At 41.7% G+C, this 21,925-nt stretch overlaps 3 protein-coding genes across 4 annotated transcripts in view; all 3 read left to right on the top strand.

Annotated features, from left to right (window-relative positions):
* zgc:113436 (uncharacterized protein LOC503528 homolog) overlaps window positions 1-1,431 on the top strand; it is a 4,094-nt gene extending 2,663 nt beyond the window's left edge. The window contains exons 6-8 of the mRNA XM_046842252.1: window positions 1-126; window positions 238-354; window positions 872-1,431. The exon at window positions 1-126 is cut by the window's left edge and continues 114 nt beyond it. Of these exons, the coding sequence (XP_046698208.1) occupies window positions 1-126; window positions 238-354; window positions 872-1,126 (498 nt within the window). The 3' untranslated portion in view covers window positions 1,127-1,431. The remainder of the gene's footprint in view (window positions 127-237; window positions 355-871) is intronic.
* Window positions 1,432-3,575: 2,144 nt separating this feature from the next.
* abcb9 (ATP-binding cassette, sub-family B (MDR/TAP), member 9) lies at window positions 3,576-9,849 on the top strand. Its single transcript, XM_046841106.1, has 11 exons — window positions 3,576-4,530; window positions 4,690-4,804; window positions 4,988-5,118; window positions 5,237-5,442; window positions 5,518-5,715; window positions 6,340-6,468; window positions 6,573-6,761; window positions 6,915-7,088; window positions 7,330-7,489; window positions 8,188-8,324; window positions 8,952-9,849. The coding sequence occupies exons 1-11, from the start codon at window positions 3,903-3,905 to the stop codon at window positions 9,243-9,245; spliced, it is 2,361 nt and encodes a 786-aa protein (XP_046697062.1). The 5' UTR covers window positions 3,576-3,902; the 3' UTR covers window positions 9,246-9,849.
* A 645-nt stretch (window positions 9,850-10,494) lies between these two features.
* vps37ba (VPS37B subunit of ESCRT-I a) lies at window positions 10,495-19,570 on the top strand. Of its 2 annotated transcripts, XM_046842091.1 has the most exons (5): window positions 10,495-10,700; window positions 15,034-15,205; window positions 18,146-18,228; window positions 18,883-19,176; window positions 19,261-19,570. In XM_046842091.1, exons 1-5 carry the CDS (start codon window positions 10,596-10,598, stop codon window positions 19,327-19,329), a joined length of 723 nt encoding a protein of 240 aa, XP_046698047.1. In that variant the 5' UTR covers window positions 10,495-10,595; the 3' UTR covers window positions 19,330-19,570. The 2 variants fall into 2 exon arrangements, with proteins under 2 accessions (XP_046698047.1, XP_046698046.1); XM_046842090.1 differs by having other exon boundaries at window positions 10,496-10,700; window positions 18,883-19,570.
* Window positions 19,571-21,925: the final 2,355 nt, after the last annotated feature.

Genomic DNA, 21,925 nt, shown 5'->3' with positions numbered 1-21,925 from the left:
AAGCAGGCAGAGTGGGACGACTTCATCGACCCGGTTCTGGCGCTCTTTAGGACATCGGTGAATCCGGCCACCAAGTTCACGCCCTACTGCCTGCTGTTCAACCGCAAAGCCAGCATGCCTGGTGAGGTAGGCCTTCTGAGATCTCCAGAGCGTTCCTCCTGCTGAAGAACCGGTCAGAAGATCGTTTCCGGGTGCTTGTGTGATATATAACTCTTTGTTTATCTCTCCCTCCGCCAGACCAAGCTGGATTTATCGAGCTATGAGCAAGATGTTGGAAACGATTCCCTCAACGAGGAGCCAGATAGCAGCTTCCTCTCCTCCATTCAGCAGCAGCAGAGTCAACTCAACCAGATGGTACTTGATACATACATATTTATCCATCCATCCATCTCTTTATCCACATTTGCATTCATCTCTCCCTCCATCATCTCCACCCATCTATCCAGTGATCCATCTGTCTTTTTCCCTACAACCTTCTCTCCATCCATTCATCCATTTATAAACCACACCCCCAAATCTATCCATCAATCCATTCCATCTTTGCATTCTCACCTCACTCCATCATCTCCTCATCCATCTCTTTTCCTATATCCCTCCATCCATCCATTTATAAAAACCATATACACTCATTTGTCGATCTTTCCATTCATTTTTCCATTCTGGTTTCATCCCCCCATCCATCAATCTATCTTTGCATTCATCCCTTCTGCCATCTATTTCTCCATCATCTCTTCATCCATTTAACCCCAACCAATCTATCCATCCATCCGTCTTCCTTGTGTGTGTGTGTGTGTATGTATATATTTTATTTATTTATTTGAATTAATTAAATAATTTATTTATTTTTTAAATCACTCTCTTGATCTTTTAGGTTTTTTCCAACGTGACCGCTGCGTACAAGCAGGAGAAAAAAAGCGCAAAGCGGCAAAGCAGGAACGTGTCCTCCATCACCCTGACAGTCACCGAGCCCACGTGCCCCTCAGACGACTCGCCCTCACCGAAACGACCGAAAGACGAACTGTTCCTCACGTTTCCCGTCGAGACGGTCATCAGCGCCGTTCAGGTGGTCTCCGAGGAGGGCAAGGACGGGCTGGAGTACGTGCTCCCGGGGCCTGACGTCCACTGACCACGATCTCGGTTACATATATACGAAATGGCGAGACGTTTGTCCGAGACGTCTGGCGTGCTCACGGCGTGTCAAGACGCTGCTCTGGAGTTTCGGCTGTTCTCGGGGCTGCGCATTGCATTAAAGATGAATGAACGAGGAACAGCAAATGTTTATGATTATGAATATGTGTAAGAGTTTGTATTTTGTATATAATAATTCAGTGATTCAAGAACTGAAGTCTTTTGTTTTTTTTTGTGTGATTTTTCCCCAGAATTTGTTTTTCCATCATGTTGGCTTTTAGGTTAATAAACCGCTAACATTTATCCATTTCTGTTTGGGTTTTTCTGTGTGTTCTGGTATACAAATCTATTAAACACACCATGTACCAAAAGTTTACCTGGAAAGATGTTCCACTAGAGGGGGCTGTTGGTAGATTTATGCTAATTCAGATACAAATCTGGTACTGATGTAGCTGAAGGGGCATCGTTCCAATTTATGTTCATTATGGGTGCAAGATCTTCCAACTCCTGTAACACAGATCTTCATGGAGCTGGATTTGTGCACATTTTTCAGTCATGCTGGAACAGGTTTGGGTCTCCTAGTTCCAGTGAAGGGAACAATACATTCATTACCACCAAAGGTTTCCTATACAGTTGTGTGGCACCAACTTCTGGAAGAACTACACATCAGTGGGTCCCAATATATACCGTGTGCACAATTATTAGGCAAGTTGAATTTTTGAGGATAAATTTTGTTATTGTACAACTACAATGCTCTTGGTCAATCCAAAATGTTAACAAACCCTCAAACCTGAACAATTTAGTAGTAAAAGTGAAGTTTGGGCTTTCTTAAGAGATTATCTACATGTACACCATTATTAAGCAACTATTAGTGTGCAGAATTATTACACAACTAAATGAAAAACAAAGATTTTCCCATCTCACTTGTTTATTTTCACCTGTTAAAGTGAGAATAATAAACAAACTCAAAATTTACAAATAAACATTTCTGAAATTTTAAAAAGAAATCCAATAAAGCCACCCTTCTTTTCCATAACAGTCAAAAGCCTTCCATTCACGGAGTCAGTCAGTTTCTTGAACTGGTCAGAATCAACTTTTTGGGCAGCCCCAACCACGGCCTCCCAGACACTGTTCAGAGAGCTGTTTACCTTCACTGTACATCTCCTGCTTTAGAAATGCCCAAAGGTTCTCAATAGGGTTGAAGTCAGGTGAAGGGTCCATGTCATTAGTTTTTTTTTATCTTTAAGTCCTTTACTGGCCACGCAGTAAAGAACTTTAATGCATTTGATGGAGCGTTGTCTTGCAAAGTCTTCTTGAAAGATGCAGACTTTTTCCTGTACCACTGCTTGAAGAAAGTGTCTTCTTAAAATTAGCAGTCAGTCTGAGAGTTGATTTTGAGTCCATTTTCAACCTGAAAAGGTCCATCTAGCTCATCTTTAATAATACCTGCCCATACCAGTCCCCCACCTCCACCTTGCTGGCATCGAAGTGTCAGAGTTGAAGTGGAGCTCTGTGTCCGTTACTGATCCACCACGGGCCCATCCATCTGGTCCGTCAAGAGTCACTCTCATCTCATCAGTCCACAAGACCTTAAAAATCTGTCTTCAGATATTTCTTGGCCCATTCTTGACGTTTCAACTTATGTGTCTTGTTCAGAGGTGGTCGGGTTTCAGCCTTTCTTACCTTGGCCATGTTTTTGAGAACTGAACATCTCGTACTTCTTGACACTCCAGGTAGGTTGCGGTTGTGGAATATGGCAGCACTGGTGGATAATTGGTTTCTGGTAGCTTTATGTTTGATTCTTCTCAAATCTTTGGCGGTTAATTTGAGTCTTTTCTTCTTGTTCGTTTCTTGCGACCCTGTTGACTATTTGCTACAAAACGTTTGATCAAGCCCCAATATCTTAGATATTTCAAGAGTGTTGCATCCCCGTGAAAGACTTTTTACAATTTTTGACTTTTCCTGAGGAGAAGAATCTGCCTAATAATTATGCACACCTTGATATAGGGTGTTGATCTCCTTAGGCCACACCCTCCCTCGTTACACAAATACACATCACCTGATATGCATTAAATCCAATAAGCATTCAAGTTTATTCAGCTTGGACTTATGGATAGAATGATGATATGGTCAAAATAATCACTTGCCTAATAATTGTGCACACAGTGTATATATATATATATATATATATATATATATATATATATATATATATTTTTTTTTTTCTGATCGCTTTTAAAATTCTGATCATTCCAAATAAAATCTTGTATTTATTGGGGAAAAAACTGGAACCCTAAAATCTAAAACTGTTATTCTACGGTACTTACAGTGTATTAACTAAACAACAGCTCCTCGTGTGGGCCTGGGCGTGTCCGCGCTGGTTTGAGAACGATATGATTGGCTAGAAAGCGTCGAGGGGGCGTGGCTCAGACGCCGCATTCATTTTCTCTTCCGGACTTTGAAACTGCGTTTCGGGACGAACCGGACTTTAAACAAGCGTCTTTTTTTTGTAGACGCAGAGATCAAAGCGCTTTTGTGAAGCGTTTTAATGAATAATTATCATAATTTATTCAAATATTCTTACGCAGGTTTGTATTAAAAGAAAGGATCTTCCGTGATCACTGGTTATTTCTTTTCTTATCTGTACGTTGGTCCACACCAAGATGGTCCTGAATCGGGCTTGCTATCTTTCTGATCGTTTTGGACTCAGCACCGGCTGATCCCAAGTCCTGAGATCGGACTTCCTGTCTTTGCTCCAATACAAAAGTGCAATCATGAGGTCGACTGTGGCTGTTGGATGCGTCCTTACTTTCATCCTGGTGGACAGTGTGGTCTCCACAATCCTCTACGTCCAGTTTTCTGGTCCAATTTCATTCTCGGACAACATCCTAGACTTTGACATCCAGCACTCGGTCCTGGATCTGTATCTGGTCCTCCTGGGGCGTTCCTGCCTCTTAATCGGTGCGTCTGTAGGCGTCCTGATGAACCAGCAAGACGGCCCAAAGCGTGTTGCATCCATGGACACTCTGGTGGTGCTCATCGGCCTCACAATGCTCTCCTACGCCCTTGCAAAGCTCCTGATTTTCTCCGAGATGGGCGATCTGATGCATGACCCCTGGTTCCTAAGCTTGTTCTTTTGGACTTGCATATCTGCAATGGGTTCTGTGTTCTTCTGGAAAGTTCTGAGCGGTGCAGACGTTGCCGACTCAGGTGTAGAAGAGAGGGAGAGGCTGGTGGATGGAGGAGAGGATGAGGAAGAAGAACAGGAGGGCGGGACGAGAGAGAAAGAGGTGAAACCGAGGCCAAATTCCGGGGCCACTCTTGGACGTCTGTTGTCGTACTGTAAGAAGGACGCAAGCCTTCTGTCTCTTGCCTTTTTCTTTCTCCTTCTCTCAGCTGTGTGTGAGTTTATACACCTAAACACACCATCAAAAGTATTCATATTCTCAAACATGTATCATTCATGGTTCATAATAACACATTTATCATTTATAAAGGGTTATAACATTATTGCACGATTTTGTCACTTACCATGTATTTTTTCATTCTGTGTCTCTCCAGGCGAGGCGTTCATCCCATATTTCACCGGAAAAGCCATCGACGGTATAGTGATCCATAAAAGTATGGAATATTTCTTCAAACCGATGATTATCCTCACTGTTCTGGCCGTCATCAGGTATGTTGTATTGGTTCAGGACCCCATGTGTTGGAAAGGTACTCCACTTTTTCCAAGATGGCCACCACCATAATGGTGTGACCAAACCGATTTTTGATATTTACCGAAAGTATTTCGAATGAGGTATATTTGGGTGTTCCATGGATGCGACTGTGGACTGTAACACCAAGTCTCTACTTCTAGTTCCCTGGCCATTGGCGTTCGTGGTGGCATGTTCTCACTGACCTTCGCCAGGCTTAACATTCGACTGCGGAACCTGCTTTTCCGCTCGTTGATGCATCAGGAGATCGGATTCTTCGACGCTAATCACACAGGTTTGTGCAAAGTCTTGCCTGAGGGGACTGACACCAAACACCATTAGCAATAATATCTCATATTACACGAGGTGGTATCAAAAAGCTTCGAGACTAGAAAAAACCTTAATCCAAATAGGCGACATCACGTCCCGGCTCACGGCGGACACCACGCAGGTGAGTGACCTCATCTCGCAGAACGTCAACCTGTTCCTGCGCAGCTTCGTCAAGGCAATCGGATTCTTCGTTTTCATGTTCGGCATGTCGTGGAAGCTGTCGCTGGTCACCATCATGGGCTTCCCGTACATCGCCGTGTTCTCCAAGCTCTATGGCGAGTATTACAAGGTAAGCGCATCGGAAACCTGTGGTACCGATGCGCTATCGACCCTCTGTTAACTATATACCCATGTTGTCCCGAAGAAACTCACCAAAGAGGTGCAGACGTCACTGGCTCAGGCCAACAAAGTGGCAGAGGAGACGATCTCCGCCATGCGGACGGTTCGCAGCTTCGCCGGCGAGGATCACGAGGCCGAGTCTTATTACGGCAAGCTGCTGGAGGTGTTCGCCCTCAACAAGAAGCAAGCCGTAGCCTACGCCTGTTTCATGTGGTCCAGCTGTGTGAGTGTCAAGTATCTTATCATAAATTTGATTAACTTTAGACCCAATGTTTTCAATTGAGGTGGTTCTGGGATATAAACTCACAAAATCCCAGTTTCAAATGAATTGTTTATGGAGACCTGATTAGACTGCTGTGTATTTGGTTTTACAATGTGACTTACAAGGGCTTCAAAGGTATAATCCAAATACAAAGTCGAGTCTCCCTGAAGATCTATGCTGGCTGAAGTCTTTACCTTCCAGTCACATGTGCATAAACCTGTAGGTTTTACCACTTGTGAAGGTGCAAAGTTCACCCTGGAGATATGAGGTTGTCTCATGATAACGAGTGAGGGAGGAACGCAATTACTATACCGAGCCGTAGAATGATAAAGGAATCCAAGCACTTTTGGCTCAGTAAATGTTTAGGTCCTTCAAAACTTTATCTCCTTTTTTAGGTTAGTTTAAGAGTTCATTAAACTCCAACCCAATGGTTAGGTTAGGTCTAGGATTAGGTTACGGTTAGGGAGAGTTCACCATAACCCAACCCAAGTGGAACCAGAATGAATTTAATGGAAACACAAAATATTGTTTTGACAAACAAACTGAAAGAATGTATAAATAATAAAAGTATTACTCTTGCTTTAGATCTCAGAGCTGGCGTTGCAGGTGGCTATCCTGTTTTACGGAGGACACCTGGTGGTGACAGACCAGATGAGTGGGGGAACTCTCATTTCTTTTGTTATCTATGAGCTTGAACTTGGAGAATGTCTGGAGGTGAGACATACCATGATTTTACAGCCACATTCTTTATTATGTATCTTTAAATAGATTTGGTGTCTGTTTTAGCGTCAAATCTCAAATTGTTTTTGCGCCCACAGAGCATTGCGTCCGTCTATACAGGTCTCATGCAGGGTGTGGGAGCTGCAGAGAAGGTCTTTGAATATATTGACAGGAAGCCCAAACACTGTCTCGACGGCCAGGTAGCTCCAGATATGCTGCAAGGACTGGTAGAGTTCAAGAACGTGACATTTGCTTATCCTACACGCCCAGAGACCGATGTCCTCAAGGTATCACTTTGTGTTCTTGTGTTCACAGCCCAAATCTTATTCTTTAACAGAAATACTTTTAAGAAACCTAAAGTTTGATATGTGGGGTTGAAGCAAACCTTAGGTCTTAATGACTTCACCCTTTCAACCCTTTTATAAACATTTTATTTGCAGAGTGTGTCCTTCAGTATCCAGCCAGGGCAGGTGACAGCTCTGGTGGGTCCCTCAGGCAGCGGTAAAAGTTCCTGTGTTTCTCTGCTGGAGAACTTTTACTCACCTCAACAAGGCCAGGTGCTGCTGGACGGCCGACCAATCGAGACATACCAGCATGGCTACCTTCACTCCAAGGTACTTCCCTTTCAAGAAAAGCAGCAAAATAAGCTAGCTGGAATAATCTTTATGTTCAAAAATAAACTCGAACTCATTTGTTTAGACATCTGTCAAATGTTGTCTGTTAGCAAACCTATATACACCATATAGATACAAGTATTGGGATACTCTTCCAGCCACATGTGATTCTTTTCCAAACTGTTACCCCAAAGCCGAAGGTACATGACAATAACATTTTGAAAATCAATTCTTCACTCAGGTAGCACTGGTTGGACAAGAGCCGGTCCTTTTTGCTCGTTCTGTAGAGAAGAACATTGCCTATGGTCTTTCCAGCGCTCCTGGGGAAGTCGTAGTCGCAGCCGCCAAAAAAGCCAACGCTCACGACTTCGTCTGCAGCCTCTCCAAGGGCTATGACACGGGTGAGTGTTTAAACGTGCCTGTGCAGCCGTTCAGGACCAGCACCATAATCAACCTTATTTGCATTGCGCCACCACATGCTTAATTATTATTTGTAATAACATGTCACAGTTCTACACATGAATAAGGAATGCGCCACATTATTAACATTAATTAATTATGTTCTTTATTAATAATGAACTACTCCGATTGAGATCCCGTTCATCAAGTGCTAGATTTAGCCTAATGCAATTTGTAATAGTCTTTTGCGATTGTTGCTTGTCAGACTGTACAAACATGATCCTCATGTCCACTTTAGAATCTCAGTTGTCATAAGACTGTACGACAGTATACAGAGCGAACTTGTGGTCTCATTTTGACATTTTCCCTGAGGTGGTTGAAGTTGTTGCGCCGATCACGTCATCGTGTTCGGCGCTCCTCTTGGTTCTTGGTTTGACAACTGGGTTGCCATTAATCGGATTTTGGTGAACAAACTGGCGATCAAAGACGACAGGTTTTAGCCTCAGATTTTAGGACTCTTTGAGGGTTTTCGAAATTTGTCCCAGACGACCAGATTGTGAGAAAAATCTCACAGTGTCCAAATGTGTGGATTGACTGATCTCATTGATTAGACCACAAGCTGTAAGTCACTAGTCAGCAGGTTAGGCGCTCTGTCTTTGGTTTTCTGCTTGTCTTTTACTCAGTCCATGCCGCATTTCAGGAGTCGGAGAGAAGGGAACTCAGCTCTCAGGCGGGCAGAAGCAGAGAGTGGCCATTGCTCGTGCCTTAATCCGAAACCCAAGCGTGCTGATTCTGGACGAGGCCACCAGCGCTCTGGACGCCGAGAGCGAACACATGGTATGGGTTAAGACTTTAATCCTTGTCTTTGATGTAGACACCCTGCCTGTAAGGGTTTTTTTGCATTACGCAGTTCTTAGGCCAGCATCTAGTGAGGATACTGTAGGTTTTTTAATAAAGTCTTACATCCCTGCTGAGGAGGAGATGAAACGGAGCCCAGAAATCTGTGTCCACCACTTGGACCTTAAAGACATGAGGTGGTATCAAAAAGTTTCCATAATAGCTCTGTTTACAAAAAAAGCGCTTTTTTTTTTTATCTATGTTTACACACCATCATCATTCCCTTGCACAGCAATGCATGCCATTTCTGGAATGTTCTTCATCTTCGTGAGGGCAAGGAGCCAAATTTGTCAAGTAGGGTGGGTGCAGTAGTAGGACCATGTTGTTTACACGTGGTCAGATTAGCACCAGTTGCACAGCTCCCATTGTACACAGGACAATGCCTTTTGGCAAACTGACATGAAGGTCGGTGCTTCCTGTGACTGTGCATACAGCCCTGTGCTGCCATCTGTTGGCGTGTTTTAAAACTAGTCTCCAACCTTTTTGATACCACTTCATAAATGTTTCTATTAACATGGTGACTCTTGAACCCACAAACACATACGTACTGTATTTATATATTGGCAGGTCCAGCAGGCTCTGAATACTGTCATGGAGAACTACACAGTCCTGGTGATTGCCCATCGCTTGAGCACGGTGCAGCGTGCCAACACTATCGTGGTGCTAGACAATGGTGTTGTGGCAGAGCAGGGCAACCACGACGAGCTGATGGATCATCACGGCCTTTACTACAGACTCATCCAGAGGCAGATGCTGGGTTCTGATCCAAGCACCATGAAACTTCCGCGGCCATTTTTAGAGTTGCCTCGGAATCGGGAAGAGGACGAGAGCAGCGGGGACGAAAACGTCCCAAGATATTGATCTGTGTATTCTTGTTTTGGCACAGGGTTTCATATGTGTAGCCATGAAAACTACCTCGATTCTTAAAGCACGGCAAGCTGGGCAGCTTTTTAGAGGGCATTTAAGCACTCCGGGGAGTCGGATTGCCCCAGTGTGTAGGCACCTAATTTGTAAAATTCGTGCGAATATTTAATGACAGAAACATGCCACCTTCTGGAAGCAGCCAGTTCTTCTTCTTTAATCAGTTTCCAATGGAGTGTAGGTCATATCTGCTCATCCTAGATCCATATAAACCAAAGAATGCTGTAAACCTTATATAAGATGCTGTAAACCATCAGAGCATAACAACAAACATCATGTAATATCACTGTAACTCTACTGAATGCATTACATGCTGTACATATAAATGAGTATGACAGTGGTATTATATTGGAGCATGAGGCCAGTGGCTATAATCCAACTGAACATCCTCACAATGAACCTGAATGATGTCTTAGTTGATAATATGCATAGGAGGAGTGTTTGTTGGCTGGGTTTCCTGTTTACTCCACATACAGTATAGGTGTGATGATCAGGTGTACTTTGGTCTGATGCGATCTTAAAATAAAAAGAGACAAAAAAATGATTCATGACAATACAACGTTTTCGGGTGCAGTAGCATGAAATTTCTCCTTGACTTGAACTAGGAGATCCAAGCCTGTTCCAGATCTCGTGTGGCCTGTTATACACCCACCCAGACCCATATATATATATATATATATATATATATATATATATATATATATATATATATATATATATATGGTAAATGCTAAAGATGGAGCCACCAGAAAGGAGGAAAAGAGGAAGACCAATGAGGAGGTTTATGGATGTGGTGAGGGAAAAGACATACAGAGTATTATGGAGACATATGATCCGCTTTGGCGCCCCCTAATGGTAGAAACCGAAAAAAGATGAAGAGCTACATATTAAAGCTTCAAGATTTTTATTTGACACAGGATACAATTTGCAGTGAAATAAAAAAAACCTCTGGCGGCTCAGAAATGTTAGACCAAAGCGACTATTAATGTAAAATCAGAGAAAAGAAAAAGAAATGCAAAATCAAAGATAAATCCAAAACAGTAACAATGACAATAAATATATATATATGTGTATACAATATACCAGATGCCGGTAACATCCGGGAATTTCCCTTCTTTACTGTTCACACTTGTGCACTTTTTAGTGCGGAAGAGTGCGGTTTGGGACGGAGCCGAAACCCGGACCGTAGTCTTCCGGTCTTTGAAAAGCAGGGTGTGTGTGTGTGTGTGTGTGTGTTGGCAAACTTAAGAAGGCCAGGCAGGGGGAAGAAGACACCAGGTCGTGCCAGAAATGGCTCGCTTCGGTAACAAGCTGAGCTCCTACTCTATCGCTCAGCTGTCCGAACTGCTCGAAGACGACGAGAAGCTCAACCAAATAGTTCAGGACCTTGAAGAGGTGAGATCTTCTCTTCCATATTGCTATTATCCAGAAAACAAAACAAAAACCTCCAAAAACCTGCTCATGACAAAGGAATGTGTGTCGGTCGTGTATCAGTCCGAGTGTTTGTTTGTTTTTCTCGAGTTCTATAAAGATATAAATTTGTTTACACGAGTTATTTCGTAAAAAAACGCGTTAGTTGACCCAAATATCCTGTTTGTTTTTATTTACACTCCAAAACACTTTATAAATAATTCACAATTTTATTTTGTTGTTTGGAAATGGTTGGTGTTTGTAAAAAGCAGCAAACAAACAAAAAACAACACTTATGACGTCAATAAATTACTACACCGCACTACTTCCGTCGATCAACTGACAAAAACAAACAAACAAAAATAATATTTAAATCTGACTTTTTGTCAGGAAAAAAGTAGTAAATTTAAGGGACATTTTTTAAAAGTTGGATAGCCACTAAAATAAATATTTCCGAGAAAAAAAAATTATATATATATATTTTTTAGTAAATATGACTTTTTTTTGAGGAGTTTTGTTTAGACGCTAAAAAAACCCCCAAACAAACAAAAACACAAAATTCCAGCTTTAAAACCAAGTAAATAACTGAAGCGATCTATTAATTTGTGTAAATCAAACTTCTAATTGTCATAATATTCGACTGTATTGCGGAACATTTCCGTATTTGTGGATATAATGTTCTCCACCCTTCTGGAAAGATGTTCTAGATTTTTTTTTTTGATTTTGGTCCTCCAACCCACAAGTCTGGTGTGAATTTCTGTTTCGATGAAGGTGATTTTGAGGTGTAGTCAGCATTCCAATTCATCCCAAAGGTATTCAACTGTACACTTCCAACCCGTGGAAAGCATATCTCCATGGTCCTACTGGAATAAGTTTGGATCTCCTGGGAGGATTTAATGCTTGGGAGAACCACAAATGGCGAATTATAACGTATATATTTCTACTATAACTAATGCAATTATTACTCATACAATTATTACTTATACAATTATAGCCCTTTAAACCTTTCAATTCGCGACTGATATCTGCTCATCAGTTTACACCAGACCATATTGCAGCGTCATCGTGGTTAAATAGTCTGATTCTTTTGGCTACAGCGCATTTGCTTGGCAAATTTTTGACCGGATAAATAAAAGCACTAGTATTTGACCCTGGTTTCCGTGGGTAAATGTTTTAATAGTTGATTGGATGTAATTTGGGTTTGGGGGGTGTGGCTAAATGAAATAAGATGCATCAGCTATCCAGATATATCCAGGATATTAGAATTGTGTATGTGGAGTGTTTGATTTAATAAGTGCAGTAGTTTTGCTTTCAGTTCTCAGGAAATACAGAACGAAGTGCACACGTAACACACCTAGCGGAGTCACACACCTCGAAATGGGTCAATAGTCGGCTCGGTTTCGATACCACCGTCTAGACAAGCGCCAACGATTAATTACGATGTTCTATGAATCACCCTGGTATCACGGAGAGGATCTAAGGAGGCATTTCTCAGAATTTGTTCGTTTTATATGGTATACATATTTTTTTTTTTTTTAATTTTATTTGTAGCTTTGAGATTTTTTGAAAAAACATCCAAACGCTGGAAGTCTGACACTCGTGCTTTGCGCACCAACGCCTGTGTTTACACTTGATTTTCGTCCAAACGGGTTCCAGCTGCTCGCCGACAAGCTCAGCTGTGTGTGTTTTAGGAGAGGGTTTGCAGTCGGGGGACGGCCCATCCTTCTTTTTTTTTTTCTTTTTTTTTTTTTTCTTTTCTTCAATAAATGTCACACCGCAGCCAGTACTGGATTCTTGAGACCTAATATACCAGAGACACTAAATATAGCAAAGGCCGAGATTTGCAGAATCACGGCACGTTTGGAGCTTGAATGGAAAGTTAAGCTTTGACCCTGAAAAAAGGGCGTACCTTGTGCAGAGCAAATGGAAAAGTATGCGACTTATCACAGCGTCTAGTAAAGAAGTCAGGTGGTGACAAGGTGCCCTCATCGACGTGTTCTTTACACGCCCCGTGCCTCTGTAACAGTACACACCTATAGCCGTAGGTTCTTAGTGTCAGTGAGTTGGTTTAAAGTGTAGCAATGACTGAACATCCCATCCCATCAAAGATGTTTCACCAGATTCTTATGTGTTCTTGTGGAAATTTGTGAGATTTTAGTTGGCCACAAGGGGATTCCTGATGAGGTGAGGAGCCCCCTAGGGTGCCATCAGCGTTCCAAATCATCCCAAAGGTGTTTAATAGGGTTGCAGTCAGAGCTCTGTAGATCTTCCACACACTTCCAACCGACGTAAAGCAGATCTTATAAAAGCTGGCTTTCTTCACAAGGGCTGGAACAGGTTTGGGTCTCCTAGTTCATGTGAAGGAAATCGTATTACCGCTACACCCAAAATCTTTTTACATAGTTAAATGCGTCGGTTTAACTGCGTTGGCTTCGCACGTTTTTGGCCTTCGAGGCGTCCTTGCGAAAACCTTAAATGAGTGAGCCGTGAGGTGTAAAGCCGTAGGGAAGTGAGTAAGCAACATCTGCTCGTAGATAATCACCAAACCAGAATAGCTGAAGCCTCCGAAAAACAGAATCGTTTGCGTACAGGAAGCCGTGCTTCCTTCACGTACAATGTGTGGAACAGTTTTTATTTATTTATTTATTTATTTTTGTCATTGTTTTCATGCTGTACAGTTATTGTTAAAGAACTCTGGGTGCAAAATATACTGAAGGCCCTCTTTTGAGCACAGCCTTATTTTTAGTGTTCGTGTTTTTAAAACAATTTTACCACCTGTTCAAAGTGACCACCAGGGGGGTGACCTCAGGATATTTTTTACTGCGAACAATCACATAATGCATATTTTTGTGAGGATCGATGGCACAAATCCTTTTTACATTTCTGTGGTCAGCCAGTCGATGGATTCACTACGTTCAGAGGGAATATAGCGCTTTCTTTGGACCTTGCGTGTATCTAGTGTATATTGGTAGCCTTGTATAAATGTTGCATGCACCTACATCAGTCCCTGCATTACTTCTCAAGGATTCTTGGTTAGAGTAAGCTATTATTTGAATGTTTTTTAGCCCACTGATTTAGCATTGCTTTAGTCTCATGATGCTTTCGGGACTCTGTGCCCTTTCTTTCTGTGACCACCAGTGGCCTTCGTACACCACACCTGACCTGACCTATTAGGTAATTATCACGCTACCGACGAGAGTCAGCGCAGCACGAACGATGACGTTGTTGCTCAGGGCCGTCTGAAGCGAGACTTTCCTTCCCCCCACTCCCGGATATCTGCCGTCAGCTGGCGTTTCAGTTTCAGTGTCAACTGCATGTAACTTGGGTAGAACTTGAATAGCTGGATCAGGTGTGTTCGTTTATTGTGGTGACGGCTGTGTACGTGGCTGTAAAAGAACCTGAGATTATGTTGCTCTGAAATGGGGTACGATTTCCACCAAATGTTCATGGGGGCACATTTGAAATCTGTTGAACTCTAAAAACGAAAGGTGCCAAAAAAGTAACCGCTCCTGAGGATTAATCCGTTACTAGAACCTTTGTTGTACCTAATGTACCTGTGCGTTAGGACAGTGTGAATTTTATATATGTGCTAGTTCTCAACCTGTGGTTTGAGTGGCAATGAGTGGAGAGTGTGGTACGCTTACTCCGCTTATCAAAAGATTCAGTTCCTTGTTTTTCTGCTCGCTACGCTGAAACCGGAACGACAACACCAATTATTAACTGTGGTGTGTTTTTTTTTTTTTTTTTTCCTTTCCTCTCCTTGACTTGTGTCAAGTTTCATTTACAAGTTAGTATCTACAGCACACAGTAGCCACAACTATGCACAATTTTATAGGGACCGTTTGTAGATTTGGGATAACGAATAAATGATATGATGCATACATGTCCTTATGGGGTTTCAACACATTTATAACTGCATTATATCGAATTTATTCTGGAAATGTTCCCGCCTTGTTTCAGTTCAGTTTCTCGTCAATGTTCAGTTTTTCTTTTGCTCTGAAGTCCTTATGCAAATTTCCAGATTAGTATTTGCTTGTGGCAGCATGACACTGCTCTGGATCATCCTTCTATACGTGGAATCCGGTCTATACACCATCCGAGTCCCTGAGATTGAGCAATCATCTTCCGGCTTATTAGATTTGAGAGAATATTTTTTTAATTTGAATTTGACACCACTGCAACTATAATACATAATACATGCATTCCTTATTCGCTTTTGTTCAAACGACGCTTTGTACCTTGATTTGAAAAATTTAACAGATTTTTTTGGTGGATTTGGAATTGCTTCGTAATATGGTGTGTATGTGTACACGTTCAGGTGCAGGAGGTGCAACAGAATAAGGAAACGATCCTGGCAAGCAACCGGAGCCTGGCCGAGCAGAACCTCAAGCTGCAACCCAGATTAGACCATCAGAAGAATGAGCTCACGAAGCGCTACCGCTGCCTGCAGGAACAATTCGAGGCCTTCCAACTTCGCAAGTCCACGCTAGGTAATGTCCCAATACAAAAAATATATATTTTATGTCTCTGCTCAACCTCCTTGTTGGTTCCTTCACCCTCCGTGACGATGTTTATCTCTCTACCGCACACTCATCAATAATAAAATGGCAACGAGAGCAAAATTGTGGGACGTTAGGTGTCTGATAGCCGATTTAACTCTGGGATTCTCTCGAGGTGACAGTTCAGATCCACACCACACCCGGTATACTGTGCGTGTGTGTATCATGAATGAAGAAAAAATAAAGCCGCTACTGATTATCCTTGTGACGCAGTCGTTGCCAGGAGGCTCTTTCCAAACATCTTGCTTAAACACTGCTCTCCTTTTCATTTCTTTTTTTTTTTTTTTGCCTCTGATCTCAGATCCAGATACAAGGCAGATACACGTGTAAATCAATGTCACTTTCTACCCTTTTGTCATGGGTAATGAATAGATTTTGTGATATTATGTTTACATTAATGATCTTGTTCTAATGTGGCATTGTTGGGAACTGTGTTAGTGTGTGGACACCTGAGCAGAAAATCGGTTTGTGCGTCTTTTTGAGCTTCAATTCCAAATTTAGTCACCAATTGATGTTTTGATAAATGCCACTCTACTGGGAAGACGTTCCACTAGATTTGTGCTTGTGGAGATTTCGCTCATTCGGCCACAAGGGTTGTAAGTAAAGTCAGGTACTGATGTAGGTGAGGTGAAGAGTCCTGGGGTGCAGTTATGGTTCCAATTCCAGCTCATGTACCAGTCAAAGGTTTGGACACACCTTCTCCTGCAATGATTTTTTTAATTCATAACTACTTAAGACATCCAAACTCTAAAAGAACACACATTTTGTAAGTTTGGCAACCTCGAAACATTTTCTTATCAGATTCAAGAGGTAGTTACCTGAAATGGTTTTCAAATTTATTAGTGCTACTACAAATACTGTACAAATCCATATTGTGGCATGGATCACTTGAGTAAAGAAAAAAAAAGTTGATTTAATAATCTCAAGAAATAAAGTTTAGTCAGTCAAAAAGAACTCAAGAACTTTGCACTCTCCAAAACCACTTCCTCTGCTGCAGAGGAAAAGTTCTTTAGAATTACCAGCCTCAGAAACTGCTGATTTACATAAATCCTTCTCATAGTTCAAGGAGCAGGCATATAAACCTCCACTGTTCTGAGGGGACTTCGTGAGTCAGACCTTCGTGGCAAAATTGCATTACTTCAGAAGAACAAGAAGTAGAAGAGACTTGCTTGGGCCACGCAACACAAGGAATTGACATTAGATCTGTAGAAAATTGTCTTTTTGTTCTGATGAGTCCAAACTTGAGATTTTTGGTTGAACTGCCATGCTTTTGTTATATATAGAGGGTTACCAGACTGTTCCTGAATGTGTGGTTCACACTGTAAAGCATGGAGAAGGTGTGATGATGTGGTGGTGCTTTGCGGGTAACACTGTTGGTGATTTAGTCAAAAAATGAAGGGTTCACTTAACCAGCATGGCTACCCCACCACTTTGCACTTTGTTTTTCTAACATGACAGAGACCCAAAAGACACCTCTAGGTTATGTAAGAGCTGTTTATTTAGGAAGTAGTGATGGAGTGTGGCATCAGATAACCTGGTCTCCACAATCACCTGATCTAAATTCAATTGAGATGGCTTGGGATGAGTTGGACTGGGGAGTAAAGGAAAAGCAGCCAGCAAACACTCACCACCCCTGGGAACTCCTCAAAACTGTTGAAAAACCATTTAGAGATTGTGATGTTTGGATTTATTTGCGTCCAAAAAAAAAAAAACCACTTTGAGTACAAGTGATTTTAAAGGAGGGTAAGCAAAAGGATGGGAACTGTTCAGTTTTCAGTTGAACTTTACCTGTCGTGACTCATCTGTTAGTTCTGATTTCACTCAGCAAGACTGGTGGTAGTTTGATTTTCCTCATCAACCACATCTAGATTTGCATGTAGTCCGAGTAGAAAAAAGCACAGTGTTCGACGTTCCCCCAGTACCAGTTACCATGTTACTATTGCACGTACCTGCTAAAGACTAAGAAGAAATGTTGCTGTGGTTATGTGACGTCACTTCTCTATCCAAAGAGGGAACCTTGTAGACTTGCTTCCTTTGGTTCTGCCCAGTCTATATTCCCATCGAAAGTAGGTCATGCTCATTCAGCGATAGATTATAGCCACCGACTTGAGAAGCTGGGAGTGGGGAAACCCCCTTCCCATATATCCAGGGGAAATTCCTGAGCCCTCCTGTTCCTATGGAGGAGCAGCATCTTAGTGCATCCTATTTTTGTATTTGCTCCGTGCAGGAAAGGTTCCACCGATTTGATTTCAGTTGGTCCATTTCAAGTTAAAGCTTTCTTTAGGCGAATGTGATACCCGTACTTGCCCACAATGTAATTACATATGACTCATCACAAGTTCTGTTGTTCGCTAACAGACAAAGGTACCATTGTCTTGTACTTTTGAACATACTTATACCACTTTCTTGGTCAACTGAAGAAGAATACCAGGCTTTTAGTCTTCTAATTGAGGGAATTACAAGGTCAATGATTAATATCAGACTTTCATTTAATATTAAGCGGCTGCTCATTTTAGCCCCTGCTACTTTTAGTCCATTTAAGGGCTCTGCAAACGTCAGAATCAGAAACTCGGCTATGTTGTATCATTGACCTGTGGTTTAGATGTAACTGTCTAGGCAGAAACCTGAGCAGCACTTTGGGCTTTGTTACTGGTCCATTACTGCGCCCCAGGCTCGATAAGGCAGCACAAACCTTACACAATACATGCTGGATCCCATTATAACCTTCATCTTGATCTTGAAATACAGACTAGATTTTTGTCTCCTTTGTGGGGTCTTCAACATTTCATTAGGCACCATAGCAGCCCTTTTGTGTACAATCCTTTTTGATGATGGAAAATATAATTAAATTTTTTTTCTCTCTACTGACAGACCACATGTCTGGCAACACATCTTTGGATACATTACTTGCATTGTTGCAGGCAGAAGGAGCCAAAATAGAGGAAGAAACAGAGGTAACCACTTCCACCCACCACTAACCACATGAACATTGCTGGTATTCAGCACCAGTACTAATGCTCTGTTTTCTAGGTCGGATGTGTAATTGTCACAAGATCCTGTAACAGTCCTTGGCATTTTCCCAGACATTAGATTCTTCTTAAGGCCATTGGGGATTAGCATGAGATAGCATGTGACTACCAACCATAACTGGTACACAGAACAAAGAATCTGTCCTAGAAAAGCTTGTTCTCACTGTAATGGCTATTCATGCTGATATACTAGTAGTACAGAGATATAAAATTCACAATAGGTTGTTTTTCATATCAAAAAAGCTCCTTTGGTGGAAAAGTGATCTGAAAAAAATAGTTTATAGGCTAATTTATGAAGTTAGGGTATGTATCAGCTAGGGGTAATTACTTAAAATAAGTCAACAAAGAAAATACTCCCATTTGTTATATTCTGTGATGAATTTCTGTCTTTGTTTTTTCCAGGCTTTTATTAGGAAGATTAGATAATGGGAAACGATATATTTTTTAAATAGGTTGCCACAGATGACCGCTGGCATCCACTTTGTTACAGCTTTTAAGAGGGTGAAAATAGTTTTGAATTGCGTATAATAATAAGGTGCTGACAGTCATTTCCTCCTAATCTCTTTCCTCCATAAACAGAACATGGCTGACACTTTCCTTGATGGCGCTGTACCCCTGGACGGCTTTATCGATGAGTACCAGAGCAAGCGCAAACTGGCTCACCTGCGAAGGGTGAAGATCGAGAAGCTTCAGGAACTGGTGCTGAAATCGCCAACGACGGTTGTCCAGGTCGCTCGTCACCCCGAAATAGCATCCGCACCTGCTCCCCTCCAGAATGAGCCCGATAGTGCCCCAGCACCACAGCCCAGAAGAGCCCCTCCGCTACCCCCCATCAAAAATCTCAGCCCTCAATCTCAGCCAGCTCCAGTAATGGTCTGCCCTGCTGCCCCTTACCCACCAATTCCACCCCGAGCGAGACAACCCCAACCCGCTTACCCTTCTCTTTGCATTTCACAGTACCCCCCACCAGTGCCACAGAGATCTGCCCCTCGGATGGCTCCTCAACCGGGATTCATCTTGCAGTGATCTTTCGACTCTTGCATCCTTTTGGGAAGGAACTATCTATGCACTGGATGTCCAGCTGTGCCTTCCTGACGGTCCTCCTGCTGAGTATATCACGCATGGACATGCTGGACACCTATTCAGATGGGGGTTGTCTAGACTGATTGGAAAGTAATGTCAGCAATGGTACCTTTTGTTTTATTTCGCACTTTAGACTTTTGTTCTTCTGGAATCGGGATCTAATACAAGATGTCTGGCAACCTTGCATCTCGCTCCTTCTCCTTTCTCGGTTGCGTTTGATGTAAATTAATTTCCTCTTGCTGTCAACTCCAGTGTGTTAAGAGCCCACTGTACATCATAAGGTCTAAGACCCAAGCTGATTATGGTCCAGCTTTGCGTTTCTGTTTGTGTACCCTGGCCATTTTATATAACACCTCAAACATTTCATATCTAGAAAAAAAAAATGGATTCATCACTGATGATGATAAAGCCTATGCAAACAGAGACCCAACTGTGTAGCATGCATATGCAAAGCAAATGTATTTTTTTTTTTTCCTTTTACATCCCAGGTTTTGTGCACCGACATGTAGCACACAAAGGTGTGTTCGACATTTGCTGATTCGGTTCTTGTTCTTGTGTGCTTGACTGAATTTAGGAGTAGGTTGCCAGGTAGGTTATAAGTAATGATTGTAATGCATTGGACTAAAGGCATGTTTGCCGTGGTGATGATGATCGTGCTTGTGATGTGAGAGAGCCTTGAACTTGCAGATCCTGAATGACTGCTTCATTCAGGCCAAGTTTCAGCTTAAAGGGGGGATACTTTGGCTAAACAAGTTTGAATAACGGAACACCAACATGTGGCAAGTTTTTTGACCAAGCATCTTATTATAAACCTTAAGCATGGTAGATCAGAACCGAGCAGGTCCGTAGTGACACAGGAGCCAGGCCAATGGTCCTTCAAAACTGAACAGGTACAAATTTTTGGTGCGTACTGGGATGAATCACTCGCCGTCACCGTGAGAGATGTGAGTTTCTTGCACTGTCTGTTATTGTGTACTAACACTGAAAAAAACTAACACACGTTCATTATTTTACCTGTTAATTATTTGTTGAAAACATATTAACGCGCAAACTTTAAACTCTGGGAAATAGTTCATATTAAAGCTCGCCGCTTTCCTTTACAGCCAAACTAACGTCGATCTGCGAGGCATTTAGAAAATCGTAATTTTCGATGGGTTTGTTTCCACTTGGAAACGTTCGCCTACAAACTTCCACCGCTTTCTAAAAACACTGCTGAAGTGTTCCTTAAAATATTCCTTCTCAAAAGGAAAATGTGTGTACATGCCGTACAGATTGGCATCGTTGTGAACCAGAAATGCCTTTTTTTTTTTTTTTATTATATCTGCTCCTGCAGTATTTTTTTGTTAGGCACTCCAATATAATTTTTATTTATTTCATTTTTTTTTACTTGTTTTTAACCATCTACTATTTTAATGCCAGCAAAAATTTTGAATAAATTTAAATCGGTTCTATTTTAACTAAAAATCAATGAATGCAGTAAACATGCTACACTACACTAAACAAGGATCTGTGTCAAATAGGTTTCCACGTTTATTAAATATGGGCTTTCTTTGTTCTTTGAGCATCAATTCTACAACCATATATAAAAAAAAATAAATGTCCGCTACTACAAACTAGGTTTAAAGGTTTAAAGCCGTGGACATTACAATGCTGTCATGAGACCTGTAATCCATAAGGATGAATTGCAAGGCTTCGGGTGTCACTTTTACCTCTGCATGCCATCATGTGCATAATTACAAGTGTCCTTATATGCTGAGATGACGAATGCTGTATGGGTTTGGTCTACATTCACACACACCTCGTGTATCTACGGGTTCCTGGGTCCTGTTGGCGAATTTCAAACCCTAACCCTGCTTTTACACCCACTCAGTTCAACCTAGTTCTGTAGATCGTGAGTTGAATTAATGGTAGCGGGAAAACACTGTGCACTTGAGGGAGGTACTTGGGAACCTGTGGTTTATGCGATACTACGCTGAAGCATCCTAATGTGAATCCTTTTGACATTCAAATAGCTGCGGTTCGCCGTCTTGCCCTTTTACATGCAAAAGCCGTGCAGTGACCTGCAGAAATTTGTGTGGATAAGAGAGAACAGCTCAGCGTTCAATTGTCATGTGCCATTATGTTTCTCCAGAGCAACCTGGCTGTTCTTTTTTTTTTTTTTTTTTAAATATACGTATATAAATATCGGCACTAATAATAAAGTTTCAGATTATTCGGTACACTTTTATGCTTGGAAAGGACTGACCAGTAGTCTTAATCACAGTGAAACGCTGATACAAGCACCTAGATAGTTAGCATTTACCCCAGCATGTGAGTTGGTGTAATTTTTTTTTTTTTGGGTCTTCATGTAGATCTAATATGGTTGTTTGATCACACCCCTAATGTAAAAAGTACTTGATTGCATTAGACTGTTGTATCGTTTGTTTGGGGAAAATAGGAAAAAGTTGTTGGATTGACCCATGTCTATTTTAAAGATAATAAAAAATTATAAAAAAGAATGGTATTGGAAGTCCTCTTGCTCTGTCATTTGCAATGCTTT

The sequence above is a fragment of the Silurus meridionalis genome, chromosome 27 (genome assembly GCF_014805685.1).
Source record: "Silurus meridionalis isolate SWU-2019-XX chromosome 27, ASM1480568v1, whole genome shotgun sequence".
Lineage (NCBI taxonomy): Eukaryota > Metazoa > Chordata > Actinopteri > Siluriformes > Siluridae > Silurus > Silurus meridionalis.
Note: the sequence above shows the minus strand (reverse complement) of the source record. Positions and strands in the feature narration are given on the sequence as shown.

Coding starts and splice junctions, on each gene's coding strand:
- abcb9 (XM_046841106.1), top strand. CDS start 3,903: ATGAGGTCGACTGTGGCTGTTGGATGCGTCCTTACTTTCATCCTGGTG. Junction 5,119..5,236: donor CTTCGACGCTAATCACACAG/GTTTGTGCAAAG, acceptor TAATCCAAATAG/GCGACATCACGTCCCGGCTC. Junction 7,490..8,187: donor CTCCAAGGGCTATGACACGG/GTGAGTGTTTAA, acceptor GCCGCATTTCAG/GAGTCGGAGAGAAGGGAACT.
- vps37ba (XM_046842090.1), top strand. CDS start 10,596: ATGGCTCGCTTCGGTAACAAGCTGAGCTCCTACTCTATCGCTCAGCTG. Junction 15,206..18,145: donor ACTTCGCAAGTCCACGCTAG/GTAATGTCCCAA, acceptor CTCTACTGACAG/ACCACATGTCTGGCAACACA. Junction 18,229..18,882: donor AAATAGAGGAAGAAACAGAG/GTAACCACTTCC, acceptor CTCCATAAACAG/AACATGGCTGACACTTTCCT.